Source organism: Cyprinodon variegatus, unplaced genomic scaffold (genome assembly GCF_000732505.1).
Source record: "Cyprinodon variegatus isolate N-32 unplaced genomic scaffold, C_variegatus-1.0 Scaffold80, whole genome shotgun sequence".
NCBI classification, from domain to species: Eukaryota; Metazoa; Chordata; class Actinopteri; order Cyprinodontiformes; family Cyprinodontidae; genus Cyprinodon; species Cyprinodon variegatus.
Window position 1 is genome coordinate 1,655,061 of NW_015150533.1, and position 16,900 is coordinate 1,671,960.

General features: G+C 38.1%; 1 protein-coding gene across 5 annotated transcripts; it reads left to right on the forward strand.

The window, feature by feature from the left end:
* The first annotated feature begins 377 nt into the window (after window positions 1-377).
* LOC107083658 (T-box transcription factor TBX5-like) lies at window positions 378-15,741 on the forward strand. 5 transcript variants are annotated; one of them, XM_015373034.1, is made up of 9 exons: window positions 378-495; window positions 4,098-4,268; window positions 4,528-4,622; window positions 4,914-5,033; window positions 7,991-8,138; window positions 9,120-9,272; window positions 11,024-11,115; window positions 11,958-12,211; window positions 13,983-15,741. In XM_015373034.1, exons 2-9 carry the CDS (start codon window positions 4,104-4,106, stop codon window positions 14,567-14,569), a joined length of 1,614 nt encoding a protein of 537 aa, XP_015228520.1. In that variant the 5' UTR covers window positions 378-495; window positions 4,098-4,103; the 3' UTR covers window positions 14,570-15,741. The 5 variants fall into 5 exon arrangements, with proteins under 5 accessions (XP_015228520.1, XP_015228522.1, XP_015228521.1 ...); XM_015373036.1 differs by lacking the exon at window positions 378-495 and adding an exon at window positions 3,006-3,404 and having other exon boundaries at window positions 11,985-12,211; XM_015373035.1 differs by lacking the exon at window positions 378-495 and adding an exon at window positions 3,006-3,404 and having other exon boundaries at window positions 4,098-4,241.
* The last annotated feature ends 1,159 nt before the right edge of the window (window positions 15,742-16,900 follow it).

Consider the following 16,900-nt stretch of genomic DNA (forward strand, 5'->3'; position numbering starts at 1 on the left):
TACAGAAAGAATAACAGATGCCTTTATAATGGTAGCCTATCTTGCAACACCACAAAGTGACTAGACTACGGCTTATTGTTGCTTAACGATGCTTAATTAGGAAGGTTAAAGGGAAAATTAGGCTATAAACCTACTATTATACGCAAGCTACTGAAAATAGGACACAAAATGGCTCGGAAACCTCAAATATCTCCATTATTCTGCAGAGGTACGTGTCATTTTAACACCACCTATCTGATGGGATCGCATGAAGACAAAAGTATTCTGCATAGAATTTTATCTCATCATAACAGCGCAGGAACTTGATGAATCTGCTATTACGAGAACGCGCAAACGTGAGCGTGCACGCGCTTACGGGCACAGAGCGACAGTCGAGAGCCTTCGAAGGGCGACGCGCTCTGCAAGCAGCCGCTTGTCGCGCATTGCAAAGGAAGCTGTACATCGACCTGTAGTGACAGGGGTCAGTCAGCGGGGATCTTTATCTATTTGATCACGGTATGTAATGCTTTTATTAATGCATTTTGGGGGGGAAAGTGGTTAGGGGTCAGCAAACGCCAAAAATGTTTGTGCGTAAAGGCGCAATTTACGCGGGAGCATATTTATCTAATTCTTTGGTTATTTTATTTATCACACATTTAAGAGTTACATAGCCAATCCTAATGTATTGTTGATAATATTACCATCAATATTATATATATTAATGCAATATTAAGACCAACAGCGATTCGCGACATTGCAATGTTGACAGTATAATTTCTTATTTGTGTCAAATATTATTCGTAGATTGCTTATTGTGAGGCTATAAACTGAGAGAATAAAACCAATCAAGGGTGTGCTTGAAGAGGGCGAGTGCTGTTATGTAGATCAGGAACTGTGTGTAACGGAGGGATCCGGCTTGACCTCTCAGTGACCGCTTCAACTTTCAACTCTGGGAGCCTCCGGTTATCAGGATCTGCAGTAATCCAGTCAAAGTGATGCGCAACCGCGTCAAGCCACTGCAACCGCTGCTGCCAAAGGACTCTGAATGGATCATCTATAGCCTAAAAAGAAATGTTCTTTTACATTTGGATGTCTGTTTTTTTTATGTGCCTTTTTTTTGGGTTTGTTTTGTTTTTTTGTTTTTTTTTCGGTGACTAACATTAATCTACGCTTGTCCTTTACTATCCAGCACGGCCCATGTATTTAATAAAGCTTGTAGACTGTGCTGGATAAGAATAGCTAAAAATTATTAAAAATAATCACACCATGCATTAGGTATCTGATATAAAGTATAAATGTTAATTTGAGCCTTTAGTGGAGTTTGATTTGGGAACCGCACGTCCTGACCCGCAACCAGTCACCTCTAGCAGAGTTTTAATACCAATATGACTGAGTCAGCAGGAAGGGACCACGATTAAATGGTTGTGTTTAAAAGCGGCCACAGTGAATGCAGTTAAGATGAATTTGCCTACAGCTCAAAAAATAACTGATAATACAAGAATACCCCATTTCAATTTAAGAATAAATCAAAATTGTTTTGGCAATTAACAAGAAGCGCAGATAGCGCTCCTTCAGCTTATTTTGGTTAAACTTGCTGCTTGGGGTCAAGTTTGGTTTTAGGTGGGGGGTATGGCACCACTGTTTTAAAATGACCACATCCCGCCAGTATTTTTGGGGCCGATTTTTGGTAAAAGCTAATCAACGATGGCATTACCTGCAGGTTACTAAATGAGTTGGGCTAAAACATCTCCTACTGGTTTATCAGGGTGTGAGGCATTTTTCAATTGTATCGGAGTATATAGCCAATCAAGACCCAAGAACGACCTTATAGGCAGGGGTGTAGCCAGAACATTTTTACAAGGGTGGCCAGGCAATAACCAATGTACACTCAGGGGGGTGGCTGAAAGCACCAGAACCTTGCGGTCAATCTACACTGTTCCAACACGAAGATTAACCAGCAAAACATCTATATTTTCTAAGTAAAGACAGATTATACTTTCCCACAGTCTTTGCTAAAATATATTCAAACATCCATGCTTTCTAAATAAAAGGTAGTGGATAAAATTCTTTCAGGTTTGAGTTTTGAGAACATCTTTTCCATCGTCATTACTTTCCTACTTTTATCAATAATCATTCCGCATAACATTTATATTTACAAGTATTTATATCTACATAAATTAATTATTTAATACGTTTTATTAAATTAGTTATTTATCTATGATTTCACTGAAGACTCCTGGATGACTTGCAGAGACACATCATTTTCTCTTTACCCTATAAAATACAAAATCTATTTCTGCTTGAATTCTGTACTTATCATTTTTAATGTTAGTATATTGATGTGCATAATAAACCACAGAGTTTTTTATTGTCAAGTAATTGTTAATATATGAAAAATTTAAATTTTTTAAATATTCCACTTGAAATTATTACTGTCACCATCTGTATTAGAGGGGAAATAAATAATTCGGGTGGCCACAGGGGTGGCCATGGCCACCCCTGTGGCCCCCATCTAGCTCCGCCCCTGCTATGTATTTGATCTATTCTTTCACTTAAGAAAATTCAAATTTAAGGACTTTTAAACAACTGCCTTTCAGCTGATGTTATAATGCCAATTTGAAAAAAAATTTAATAAAATAAAGATTGCGAGAAAACTATAGCTTATTGAATGGTGTGCGGCTGCTTGTGTTGCATATACATCGGTCTGGCAGAGCATTCACAATAAAAAGGACAGCTGCAATAAGTGATCCAGATTATTTCAGGCAGAAAACGCGTCTCCCAAAACCAAGAAATAACACAAAGAGCGGAACCTGGGAATAAAATGAGAACGATTGAGGATATTTCCTGCAGAAACAACAACAGTGGATGTGGGATCTAGTTTTATGTGTGCGTGCGTCACCGGCCAGTTTCACAGCCGCGCATCATCTGGGAGAAACGAATCACTGTGCGGAGCGGACCTATGGCTGAGCAGGGCTCCAGGAGGGGGAGGCACCAAATGAGAGGCGGACTTGACTCCATTTGTAATGAAGTGTCTTGAAAAGGGGTCTCAGATCAAGGGTTTCTGCCGCTGCCGGGTTAAAGTGGAGTATAAGGAGAGAGCGAAGCAAGTTACGAGGAAATCACATCAGATTATCGGCGGATGCGCACTGTACAGGGGACTGTGTGGAGGAGAGCCGCGGTTTGTGTCTCAAGAGGCGGACAGGGGAGAGAGAAACGACAAGCAAAAGGCACAGCAGACGTGGATTTCCCTTTTGGAGAACGAGACACTTTCATAAAGGAAACTGTTGGGGACAAAAGGAACAGAAATAACAAAAAATATGCTGTTTGAGTGATTGCTGGTAATAGGAGAAGGATGAGCGCATCTTTTGCAAAGAGCAGGGGACTGTAAATCAAAAGGCCCCCTAAACAGACATCCACGAATAAAGGCAAGGCGCAGTTTAAGACCAGGTGTATCCTACTATAAAAACAACATATGCTTTAAAAAAAATATGTGCTTTATTTTGAATACACTACACGATATATAGCTACCGCTATGGTAGCCTAATGCAGTCCTCCTTTCTAGGGATTGTCAAAAAAGTTTGATTCAGTGTAAAGCAGTTAAATTCAGCCCAAAAGATTAAAACAGTAACAAGGAAATCCTAAATGTAATGCTGTTTGTTTATATTCTTTAGAAACAGAAAGATAAATCAACAGAAATAGTCACACTTCCTCGAATTGGGCGCAGAAGTTCAAATGGCATATTTAATCTAATTTGAAGTGAAGCTTGTGATTAGTTTATTGGATCGGTGTAACTCATGGCATGCTGCTGTAATCTAATGTAACACTTCCTAATTTACACGAATCGGATCATTAGTGCATCACTAAATCATTGTGGTGGCAATTTTTAAATTTGCTGCGACTGCACACGTCTCTTTTAGATTATTTCATTCTTTGGATTTTGATTAGTGCTTAAATAGGGTATTCAAATTAAAGGCTTTGCCTAAAAAGTTTTAGATTTATTTATTAGTCAGTGTTTGGGAATTTAATAAACTTAGGCTTGACTGAGAAAATGATTTAAGAGGATTTAAAACAAAGAAACTGAAAAAATAACATTAGAAAATGTATTTATGTGCGTACAGTGGGTCATGGCAAACGGAGGAGACCGGTTCGGCCTTGCAGATCGCCCTGATTCGGACTGCCTGGACCCTCCAAAGGATTGCAAGCAGGAAAATCTCCGCTTCTCTTTAAAATCAGCTGCCTCACCTCAGACCGCCTCCAGCCAGGTAGCGGTCTCTGCTACGGATCCTGATGTAAATATCAATTATTTATAACTTCTAACAGCCGCTTATTCACTATAGGCCTTAGTCGTTTTTTCTATAGAAGGCAAATGGATAATATTGGATATTATTTTTGACTTTTATTAATTCACATTAGACCTAAACCTACAGAATCACTGCGCCTTTTCCTTAAAATGGAAGTTATGTGATGACAATGATTTAAACATATTCTTTGTTTACCTAAAATCTTCCACCTTTTTTGCGCTAAGCAGTGTTTGTGCCTTTGCCACAGGGGATGGAGGGGATCAAAGTTGTCCTTCAGGACAGGGAACTTTGGACCAAGTTCGATGAAGTGGGAACTGAAATGATCATCACGAAAGCTGGAAGGTAGGATGTATTAGGTAAAATTTTCCGGCTCGAAAGATACCTACAATTAACCCCCCCAAAAATTCTATTTTTCTAGTAAAAATATTTACGTATACAAAAATATGGGTATATTATAATGAAATGAGGTCTACAATGCGCATGTCATCGAGGGCCCCCAGGGACTTTTTGTCTCTGGGGAATGGGGAGGAATTTACTCTGCCTCCCTTTCTTTCCTTTTTTAGTTTGCAATATCATATTTTTCTACATATTCAGTTTTTTTAATATGCTACTTTTTCTATTTCGTTCCCACAGGAGGATGTTTCCCAGCTACAAAGTCAAAGTCACAGGACTCAATCCAAAGACCAAGTATATACTCCTGATGGACATTGTTCCCGGAGATGATCATCGCTACAAATTCGCAGACAATAAATGGTTTGTGTATATTTGCTTTCCTATATAACAAGGAGGCCTTTAGTCGAGCAGAATAATTAAGATATTATTTTTATTCTTCTTTATAAATTCGGTATTTGAATAGAAGCTGTGGTTTAAACCGAGCTTCTACCCTCCGCGCGCGCTGCGTAAAGCTCGGGTCCCTGCGTAAATTCGAGCTGGCCTACTTCCCCGTGTTCCCCTCTGTGTGTCTGCCCGCCGGTTACATCACAATATGACGGGTTCACGGAGCGGACAGACTGCACAGACCGGATTAAAGTATCTCATTCAGCTTGTGCTGAGGCTAAAACGGACCTCAGACTGTAATCAGATTCATCAGTGCGCTGTTGGCCCTCCACAAAACCAAAAATAAGCTTTTATTTGGAGGATAAGGACTGAGGGAAGGCGATAAATGAACCTAAGGTGTCTCAGCTGTGGTTTTCTCTCTAAACTCCACATCTGACTTTTTCCCCCTGAGTTTATCAAACTTTCCAGTTTTGATAACACATTGATAACAAAGAGCTGTATCCAAATTTTTAAGGTTTGTTTAATCTTTCCGTGCCATAAATGTCTTTGGAGATTGTAATTGCTTTGAAACATACTTTTTTTTCCCTTTCTTTTTCTACACTGAAGGGGAAAAAATGTGTGTAATTTAGTATAAGCTCATACATTAAGTTGAGATTACAATTTGGATATACTTGTAATTTGATAGATTTGAATTCATATTTTCCACCTAACGCTTGTGAAATCTCACTCCATTTGTACATTTTTCTTGCTTCAGAAATTATTTATAATTTCTTAAAATATATTGCTTTCTTGAATTTGTTCACTCAAAAAAGTAAGGTTTTAATATTTTATTTTACATTAAAATAAAATTTCGGAACAGGCAATATTATTCTAATTCACAGTGATCCTAAATATTTAGAACACATAATTACACTCAGTAGTTGAAACAAAATATAACTTCAGTGTGTTGAATTGGTGTAACACATTTATAATTTTTTTTACATGCATTTATTCAAACGTTTGGGTTAGAACAAGTTGTTTATTACTTTATTACATAACCTGTTTATTACAGGTTTTTAAAATTATATGTTGATTGTTTGTTTTTGAATAACAAAATGGGCCTAAAAGTGGGATTTTGCTTTATGTTATTAGAATCCTGGACTTTTTCTAAGATGTTTGAGGTTTTATAACAAAATAAAAAAATAAAAAAAATAGTACTAATTAAAATACTTTGACCCTTCCTTATATGCTATTTTAACGGGAATCAAAATAGCAAATAATATAGCGAATTCCTTTTCTGTAAACTTGTGATTTGAAGTTTAACAACTTAGTATTCAAAGGTAACCGACTGGTAAAATATTTTGACGTTAGGTAACCTATTCTCCTTAACTTGTGGATTGAATTTTAAAATTATAGCAATAATAAATGCAATATCTTAATGTAGAATTGGCTTAAATTAAGTTCAGATTGATCAAAACATTATATTAATAATTAATAATGAAACAGTTTTTCAGATGCAGGCGTTAAGGCATATTCTAAAGATTCAGAATATTCCTTTTGTCTTGTTGGAGCTTGTTCCAGCATGTAAACTTTATATTTCATGCAGCAATCTTGCTTGTCCTCAGTTTGAATAAGAAACAACAAAATAGGAATTTGTTTTTAATTTAGGCATGAAAAGTTACTCTATGGATAATTATAATGGACAGATGATGGATAAAGGACTTCTAAAATGAAATGTAACAAGTTGGAGATAGCTGTGGTTGTTATTAGACACTACTTGGAAAACAAGCTCAGCCTGCAAGTTTACAACTTCAGCTTCAACAGTGCTGCCAAACTATTTAAAGCCAGATGATTTTTTTTTTCTTCCAATTTTGATAAAATGCATGTTAAAGTTCTGGCTTTAGCATCAACTAAGAATTACCGTTCATTAGCAGAGACTGCTTGTTAAGAATCCCGTTAAGAAATGTTCATAAATTTGACTTTAGCCTCAGTCTTGTCCCTTAACTAAATAAGCTAGATGCAGGCGTTATTGATCTTTTGATGAGGTGGCATGTTAAACTTTCCCCTGGCAGCCACATGTGCTGTTCATTTGCAACAACTGCTATAGCAGTGGCAGTTCTAGATCGGATATAGAGCTGGGGGGTTGTACGGGGGGAGGTATCTTTTGATGGAGGCATGGAAAAAAAAGTTAAAAAATAAAAAGAAACTGCAAAAGTTCATAGTTTAATTTATTAATTGAGCCAGAGAATAAAAGAGCCACTTGCGGAGGTGGAGCTGCAGGTTGCAGACCCCTGATATATCTGGTAAACACTGAGATGCAATCTTTATTGTAAGTTAAAAGTGGAGCACTTTCACTTTAAAAGCACTGTTAAATTAAAACAGAAAAGAAAAGGAACAAATTTAGTCCAATCTGTTTTGCTTTATGTACCAGCATAATATATGGATTATGTCTTCAGTAGAGACGTCATAAAACGGGCCAGTAACCCTCCTATAGGGGCACTGCCCCCTTGTTGACCCCTGTCTAAAACCGCTCCATTTGGTTTATTCTACATGCTTATTAATTTCACAAAAATATTCTTATCGATTTTTATCATTATTAAAATTTAGAGTGTTAAATTTTCAAAATAAATTCCTTGGTCATTTTCAAAACCTTTTAATACAATCCAATATGTTCATTTGTTTATAATGTAAAAACCTCAGGAAAAAATAAAATACACGGATGCTAACAGGGTTATTACCAAAGTTAACATTGGCCAGAAAATCCAACCAAACAAGATTCATGAGTTTGTGAGTCCAATCAGAGCACCAGCCCCACAGACCTTGTCCTGTCTGCTGTAGATGGGCTCTCTGCTCCACAGGGCACCCAGGAGCTTGGTGCCTAAACCACTTGGACCCCCTGAGTTTCACTGTCTGATCATTTTCCTCTCTGATGGATCCTTCTTGGCAACATATAGGTCAGTAACGGGCAAAGCAGAGCCCGCTATGCCCGGCAGGCTCTACGTCCACCCAGACTCTCCTGCCACGGGAGCGCACTGGAGCCGCCAGCTTGTCTCCTTCCAGAAGCTCAAACTCACCAACAACCACCTGGACCCCTTTGGACATGTGAGTCAGCTCCTCTAACTATTCAAAAATGGATCCATTTCATTTAAAGAAAGACATTTAGGAGCAATAGGATACAGAAAAATTGTTTAAATACAGTAAGGTACATTTTGACCTATTAAAAAGTATAACTTACTAAATTTAAGTGACTTGTTTCACAAAACAGTTAACGGAAATATCTGTTCAAAAATAAAAATATTCTATTGATAATGTAAATTAAAATGTTTATAGTCAACTTTAGGGTTATTCATTGTTTTAACACCATTGCATAAAGATTTGCAATTAGATACAATTATTTCCATGAATCCAGACTCTATTAGCCCATGGATTCCAGGAGTGGACTTATCAAACTGAGCTCTTTGAATAAACAGAAGGTGTCTACACACTGAAAACCTAATCTAATTAAAACACACTTACAGCGCTGCTAGTGTTCCTGGAATAGGTTTAACTTCTAAATTTACATTGTTAATATATTCTAATGTTAAAGATTATTGTATAAAAATAAATCTTTACAAACTTTCTGAAACTTTCTTTTAGGAAATAGTCTAATTAAAATATTGCTGAGAGTTTTAGGTTTCCTCCAGAATTCTCTCTATGTTAATCCATTGAAAATAAAAGTGTCAGATAGGAATATGAGGATGATTTCAATATACAATAGAGTTTAGCTAAACAATATCCAGGTGTAAACAAGTAAATAGGATTTACTGGTAGGTTGGCTAATGCAAAGCAGATGACAGAACCCAATGATTGAAATAGTGTTGTTGAAAGAAACCACTAATTAGCTTGTCTCCTTCTTGACTTCGATCGCTCTGATCCAACCACAAATGTTCTGTTTCAAACATCAGCAGGAACAAAGAAATCTAAAAAAACGAAAGAATCTTGTCCATATGGGTTCAATCTCAAAAAAGACTGTCCAACCACCAGCATCTGCTGGAAGCATGATGGGTCTGTGAGCATCTTTTTCTCCCTCTCTCTCATACGCAGATAATACTCAACTCCATGCACAAATACCAACCTCGTCTCCACATTGTCAAAGCAGATGAAAACAACGGCTTCGGCTCGAAGAACACAGCTTTCTGCACTCACGTGTTCCCAGAAACTGCCTTCATCGCAGTGACATCTTATCAAAACCATAAGGTAGGCCTCACCCGGATGCCATGCTATCATAAATAGTTAACAGGTACAGCAGTGTTTTGATGTTTCAACATTATATGGCGTTTGAATGTAAAGTGCAGACTTTATTCGCTCAGTATTGTTTAAATACTTATGGTATTTAGGGACAGTGAAATACAACATGACACCACAGAAACAATTGGTGTTGTTTGCATTTTGTGTCAAAAAATCCAGTCAGTGTTTTCTTTGCTTGTGTGTTCTTGCATATATTTAAACAGATATCTTGCATGAGTGAGTGTGTGTGTGCGTGTGTGATTATGTGTAGACTGGTCTCTAATGACCTGCTACTTGAGTCCTCCTGGTTTTCTGCCACCCACAAAAGAAAGATCCCTGAAGCTTTGAGTTTTTTGTTCTTCAAAAAGACTCACTTTGATCTTCTTTCTTTCACAAAAAAAAAAAAAACGCATATAGCTAAATAGCCTAAGAATGGGGACATTTTTTTTCAACATGTTCATATTATTTTTGAAATATTATTATTAATTTCTTCTTTTGGTCAATCTTTGGCGGAAACTTAAAATAAAACTCATTAATTAGTATGTGTATTATGTAGATGTAAATATTGGCTTTTTTATATTGCTATTAACGAGGCAGTTGTATAATATTTGTTATCTGATGGCTCTTTTAGCAGGTCTAATTTATATGCAGTTATATGGGATTAAATTTGGTTCAAAATTTATTCAAACCAGTAGAACTTACTCCGGTGCAATTCAACACTATATGATGCAACTTGGTCCACACAAACACAGTTTAATTTGTAAATCTGCATTGCAAAGTCCAGGTCAGTTGATCAGTTTTTGAAGAGAAAAAAAGGTTAAAAATTGATTTATATTCTCTATCCAACAGGAATAAATATAATAATAATTGTAACAAAAAATATTCAATAGGAATACAACTTAATACTATTTGCTATACATGGTTAATAATGCCTCTATAAATATCCATCCATCCATTTTCTGTCACGCTTTATCCCAGCTGGGGTCGGAGGGGTGCTGGTGCCTATCTCCAGCTGTCTACGGGCGAGAGGCGGGGTACACCCTGGACAGGTCACCATTCCAGGCCTTTATAAATATTTTATTTTATTTTTGTCTGATAAAAATGTTATAAAAAATACAATTAAATGAAAATGAAAAAACATTTTTTTTGTGTGTGTGTAATTTATATATCAGTATCAACAGTAGAGAATACAATTTATGTAATTAAGACACACATGCCAGTATATAATAATATTTCAGGTTCTCTCGTAAAAATCGGAGCTCTTGGGCCACACTTTGGCAGGGACCATTGGTCTTTTCAGCACTTCAAAGTTTGTTTCTTGATCTCTGGCCCACTTGCCCTGCTGTGTGTTAGAGTTGGTCCGTAGCCAAACGAGATCCTTCAAAACGCAAAAGGTTTACATCCATGACATCACTGTGAAAAATCTGAAACCTCCACTTCAAAGGCCCAAAGCTTCAAACCTCTAAAAGGTCCAGGACTGTTTGGGTAAACTGTTTATTCTGAATCAGCTGGCGAGGACGCTGCACTCAGAAGCATCGCCTGCTTAGGAATGCTGGTTGTACAGAGATGAGCTGCTTTTGGGAAAGAAAAAATTTCATCAAAGTAGATGTTTCTGCGTTTTGGTGGATGCACAACCCTGTTTCATTTTTCACTATATCTTCCCAAGTTTTACTTTATTCTAGTTTATTTAAAATTGTTTTTCTTTTGCTTTCTGTATTCAGATCACGCAATTGAAGATAGAGAATAATCCTTTTGCCAAGGGTTTCAGGGGCAGCGACGATAATGAGCTCCATCGAATGGCCAAGCTTCAAGGGTAAGTTGTCAAAATTTATTCTTGCTTCTGCATGTTCTTAAGCTTTTATAGCAATTATATAAATTTTCCTTCCTCTCATTCTCCCCTCTTCACCCATTGGTGGTGTAGGAAGGCTATTGTGATGGCATGCATATGGTCTAACGTGAATGGAGCCAAGTGGTTTGAAAAGATTTGAGCTTTTGTCACCTGAAGGTTGAACTCCAACTAAACAGACAGTGAAAGCATTGCTTTTATAAACACATGACTTCACGTTGCTGCAGGTCCATGAAGGCCTGTCACCGCTGATCGGCTGATGACTGCCCCACACATGTTGTGATTGCGTGCTTATCTAATCTCTGTTTGAGTGGCATAGGCATTTTTGAGACTTTAGTGAGCTGTTACTGATCAGAGAGAGAAGAAAACCAAGTAAAGGGGGCGAGGAAGGGAGGTGGACGTGAGATGCAGCACCCATGTTTTTGTGTTGTTGAGGAAAGGAGAGAAGAGTCAATCTGAAGTGACACATGGATGGATGTTTATTTTTAGAGTGGTGAATTATCTCACAAAAGCACTGGCTGTGCCTGTGTATGTGTGTGAACTGAGTGTGTATATCTATGCAGGAGTCAGAGAGATGTGGCCCGCTGTCTCCTGCATACCGCAAAGTTCACACAGAGGGCAGCGAGTGCAAGGGGGGAATGAAATCACAGCCGAAAGGTTGTGGAATATCTAAGTTGACGTGATAGGAAAAAACAAAACAAGAACATGAATGTTTTAGCAGAGAAAACATGATATCGTTAAGAATAAGTAAATAAATGAGCACATCTAATCTGGGAATTACCTCTTCTCCATCATCTCCTATTTTTCAGCAAAGATTACCCTGTCGTTCCCCGCAGCACTGTCCGTCAAAAAGCATGCTCTGCTGGGAGTCCCTTCAGTGGGGAGAGTCGAGGTCTAGGGGGGTCTCCCGATACCATCGGGTCCCCCTTTAGCAGTGAGAACGGATTGAACTGTGGCAGTCCACAGGAGCTGCTGAGTTCCCCACCTGTACACTACACCCACCCTCACCCACATCTGCAGCCTGGTCAACAGCCGCAAGACTACAGCTACAGCAAGAGGAAAGGTGGGTGCAGTGTTATGCTTTACCCTTCAATTTTCACAGAAATGACTAATAATTCATAAAAGTAAATAAAGGCAAATTACATCATCTAGAAATTAAAATTTTAAATAATCTTGTCAGTCTTGAATGTAACAGTTTTTTTTAATTGCATCTGAATACATATCAGTGGTTAACAAAGAAGCACAGATATGGCTAAAATAAAACAGATTTGTATTAATTTGTTCCATTCCTAGCATTTACTTAGTGTCTGCAAATCTAATTAGCATCAGATTTACAAGGACAGCGGCGGAATGAATAAATGAATACGTTATTTTCATGTGAACCCATTTGGGCTCTTGATGGGTACTCAGACATTTTAATCAAGAGCAGTGAAAAAAGAAAATTAGAAACCACTTAAGTAGACCTTATATCTAGCTAGTACAGAAGCACCACACTATTCCTTTACATTACTTTTAGAAAAAAAAAGTAAAAACTTTTTTTAATTCAGCTGAGAGGATAGCAAAGTGGGATGTGATTAGTTTCACTTTGCTATGGACTTTCTTTTTTTTTTTTTACAAACCATTATTGTCTGTTACATTTAGCTTTAGCTAATGGTTCCAGTGCCCTCCATAATTACCACCTGGTAAAACATCTGTATATGGCCTTAAAATACATTCATCTTTTAACAAACTTTTTAAATTTCACACTAAAAAAGCTTGAAAAATCTACTTTCAATTGTTTTATTTATGTATTTAGTATAGATATCTTTGTTTTTTCAATATTTTTTTATGATATTGCTGGCACACATATTGGTACTAGAAATACAATTAAATAAATGCAGCCAGACATTTTTTCCTCTGTTGATTTTATATCTCATTTGAGTTTGTTTTTGTTATTTTTTTAAATAGAGTAGATCATCAATCTGTGATTTTGTGTTCCCTTGGGGAAAAAATAGGAAGTGACACAGATGTAGATGACCAACTAACTAGTTGGTTTGAATTGATGATGGAAAAGACCTTTAGGATCCTACCATAACTAACATAAACATATGAAAGTTGGCCAAACTGTCCTGGGTTTTTAAGTAGTAAAGTACCTGATGTGCTCTGTCCAGTATAGTAGATGATCTATCATGCTGTGGACTTGTTTCTTCCCAGAACACCCAACAAGTCTTGTAGGACTTTATTGTATCACAAGGGCTCTAAAACACCTGAAGAATTAAAATAAATTATTGGTGTAATTTATTTTAATTCTAAAGGTGTTTTAGAGCCCTTGTGATACAATAAAGTCCTACAAGGCTTGTTGGGTGTTCTGGGAAAAAATAAAATAAATTATTGGTGTAATTAATTATTTGGTTTTATACATAATGACCATAAAAACATAAATAAATCAACACAGAAATGACTCACCAGGAATAAAATCTGATCCTCTCACTTAGCCCTCCCATTCCATGAAATTAAATACTTAATACATAAATTAAAGGCTTTAATTTTCTTTTTTTGTATGTGGGAAGACACTTCTAACATGTTTTGTTTTTTTTGCAACTATTAGTAGATATTGATAAGGGATGCTCATGAATGTGGCAAACATTATAAAACTGTGGAGAGAAAGGATTTTTTCAAAGGGTGAACTTTATGTGTATCATATACCATAATTTATTGAATTAAAATTAATTATTCCTTACTGAGATCTCTTGGTGTTGTATGTTTTTATAATTTTAAATAATGTTGGATCCCCATTATCCTACAGCAAACCAGCTGATTATGGCTCTGACATTATTTCCTCTTTCCATCTGCAGCAGAAGAAAACTGTTCTCCAAAGAACCACCAGCATCCATACAAGAAACTCTTTACTGGTGGTTCACCAAGTGAGGAGGAGTCCTACTACCACCCATCCTCCTACCCCCCTCCTCCACCTGGTTTGTCAAACCTCCCTGCTCTTGGCCTCACTGACTCCCCCTACAGCTCAGACATGGGACAGCGTCAGGCATGCATGTTTGCCGGCTCGGAGCCCAGAATGGATGAGTTCAGCTGTGCATCCTGGTCGTACACCTGCCCGCTCCCCGCCGCTATGACCCCAGTGGAACCCTACCCACCTTACACCCCTCACCCCCCCTACAGCTCCAGCCCCCAGGGCTCTCGACTAAGCGCCTTAGCCCATCAGAGCCCTCCATCGCTGGGTGAGCACATCTCCCATGATCCCTACCACAGCCAGAGCTCTGAACCTCGATCACAGAGCACCCAGAACATCCCGAGCAGACAGCTTGGCTCTCCTCTCAGAGAGTACCCCCGCTTCACATCCAATCTATCGCAACCTCTCTATCACACACTAGACACCCACTCACACATCAGGTGTGGAGTGCCAGAATGGAGTGCAGCCTCCTAACCAGATCACCAACACAGATTTAAGATGGACTCTCTGTTTTCCTTGCAAAGGCTGCACTATACAAACTGAGGTACTTTTGTAAAGTTATTGTGAATACTGTGATATTGTGGTGTGTATGTTGTGTTCATCCTCTCTGCTGGAACGAGCAGCGGATTATGAGGGACCTAATTTGGACATTAGTAAAATGTAGTCCCCAGCAGGAAGCCTGATGATCAGTGACGTTGTTATCTTTGTGCCTATTTAAAACTGTTTGCAGTGTGATTTTTTTTTTTTTTTTTTAAAGACCAGGCCACCGACTGGCACTTGGCTGATTTCCCCTCAATGTCTGCTACTTTATGCATGGTGAAGGATGTAAACTGTGAACACTGTCAGCTGGGCTGTATCAATTATCTACAAAAGTAATCCCAGTTATCGGAACAAAGCCCAGGGCAGGGGTTTCTCACATTATTGGAGGAAAATGCAGCTCCATGCTTAGTCATAGCAAAGGAAAAAAGGCACTGGTTTGTCCGAGCCTATGCTGGTGTACATGCAAACCCAGTGTCAGCTCAGCTAAAGGATGTTTAATTTGCAATGAGACAGCCAGCGATAGCTGTAGGCTCTCCTTCATAGAGATAAACACTTTGTTTAGATCGTGCTACAGGCTGAAGGACCTGTAAGCACTGCTTTCATTGCATTCTGGGTAAATGCACAAGTCAGTGTCACAAGGCTGTCACTGCTGTCCTCTCAGTCACCCCCAACCAACCAATCAGCTTTCTCTGTTCACAAAGTAGCAGCCAATGAACACATGGTTTTCATTTATGCTCAGCTGACTGGAAAGGGTTATGCCTGTGTGAGTGTTGGCCCATTTTTGTTTGTTTGTTTGTTTGTTTGGGAATTATTCATGAACCGATTACTGATTTCTGACATGTGAGGATTGCTCAGCAGTGAAAATAATAAGAAATGAATAGATTCAGTTTATGTGTAAACCTCGATGCACCGGGGGAAAGTCGAGCATTAACATAATCACATTTGTTTCAAATCTGAATCACATACAGTTATTCCTGTATTTGCTTTGATTAGATTTCCCTCGTTAGCAACTGCAGAAAATGTGCACCCTCCAACCACAGGGGTTGGTTTTATGTTTTCATTTTTGCGGCCGTGTGCTTTTACACATGCAGTAGCCTGTTATAAGGTGGACTGCTCAGCTGCCACTTTATAAGGTACACCTGAAAGGGGAAGGAAGAGGATTTAAGTGACTCTGATGATGGCTGTTGACGCTGCAAGCAGAATCAAGTCTTTGTTGACATGATGTCACCATAATTAGTCTGTGACACTGGCTCAGAATGCACATATGATACACGGGCATAGGTAAAAAAAACATGTGGACTTATAACGCCTTATGACATTAGAAGAGAGAGAAGAATGGGCCGAATGCTTTGAGATGAGAGAAAGACAACTTTCTTTATAACTCCAGTTGCTGCTAATTATAACCCAAGGTATGTGTAAAAACATCCATGAATGGGAAACACTCATTACCCCAAAGCATAGTGGGTGCCACTCCTGTCCCCTAACAATAAGTGAGCTGCAGCTAACGCAGGCCTTAACAGCATTTGACAAAAACAAATTGGCATAATTCGGCTTTGTCACATATGCTTCTATATGGGCTGGAACATTCAGACTCTAAAATAGGCGCAAATGATAAGAGAGCCTGGATCCTTCCTGCCTTTTATAAAGGGTCAGACTGTTGGGGCTGGTATAATTGTGTTTGGTGGAATGTTTTCTCTGGGCCCCTTTATACTGACTGCACTCTATACTATTGTTGCTGTCCATATTCCTTCCTTTATGACCACAGTTCCCTCATCTTCTGTTGGTTTCTTCCTGCAAGATAATGCCCCATGTTGCAGAGCTTAAATCATCTCAATCTGTTTTCTTGATGATGGGGTCAGTTTACCGCAATCCAGAGACCTCTCCAGGGAGCAGATACCAGTCCAGTAGAGCATGGTGGTTTATCGTAGCTATGAAGCCAGCAAATCTGCAGTAGCTTCATAATATTTTGTCGATATGGATACAAATATCCCTGAAATGTTCCCTATACCTTGAATAAATGACACTAAGGATTCAGGCTGTCCTTATGCCAAAAGAGAGTCTAAACATCTATTAGCATGGTGTACCTAATAAAGGGGCCAGTGAGTGTTTGTTTGGAAATAAGATTTTTTTTTTTTTTTTTTTTTTTTTTTTTTTTTTTTTTTTTTTCGGTTTTTTTTTTTTTTTTTTGAACTTTTGCTGTTAATAGTATTTATTGATCTGGGTTTGTAAAGTTTCGTTATTGTTAACTTGTGGAACTATTTTGAG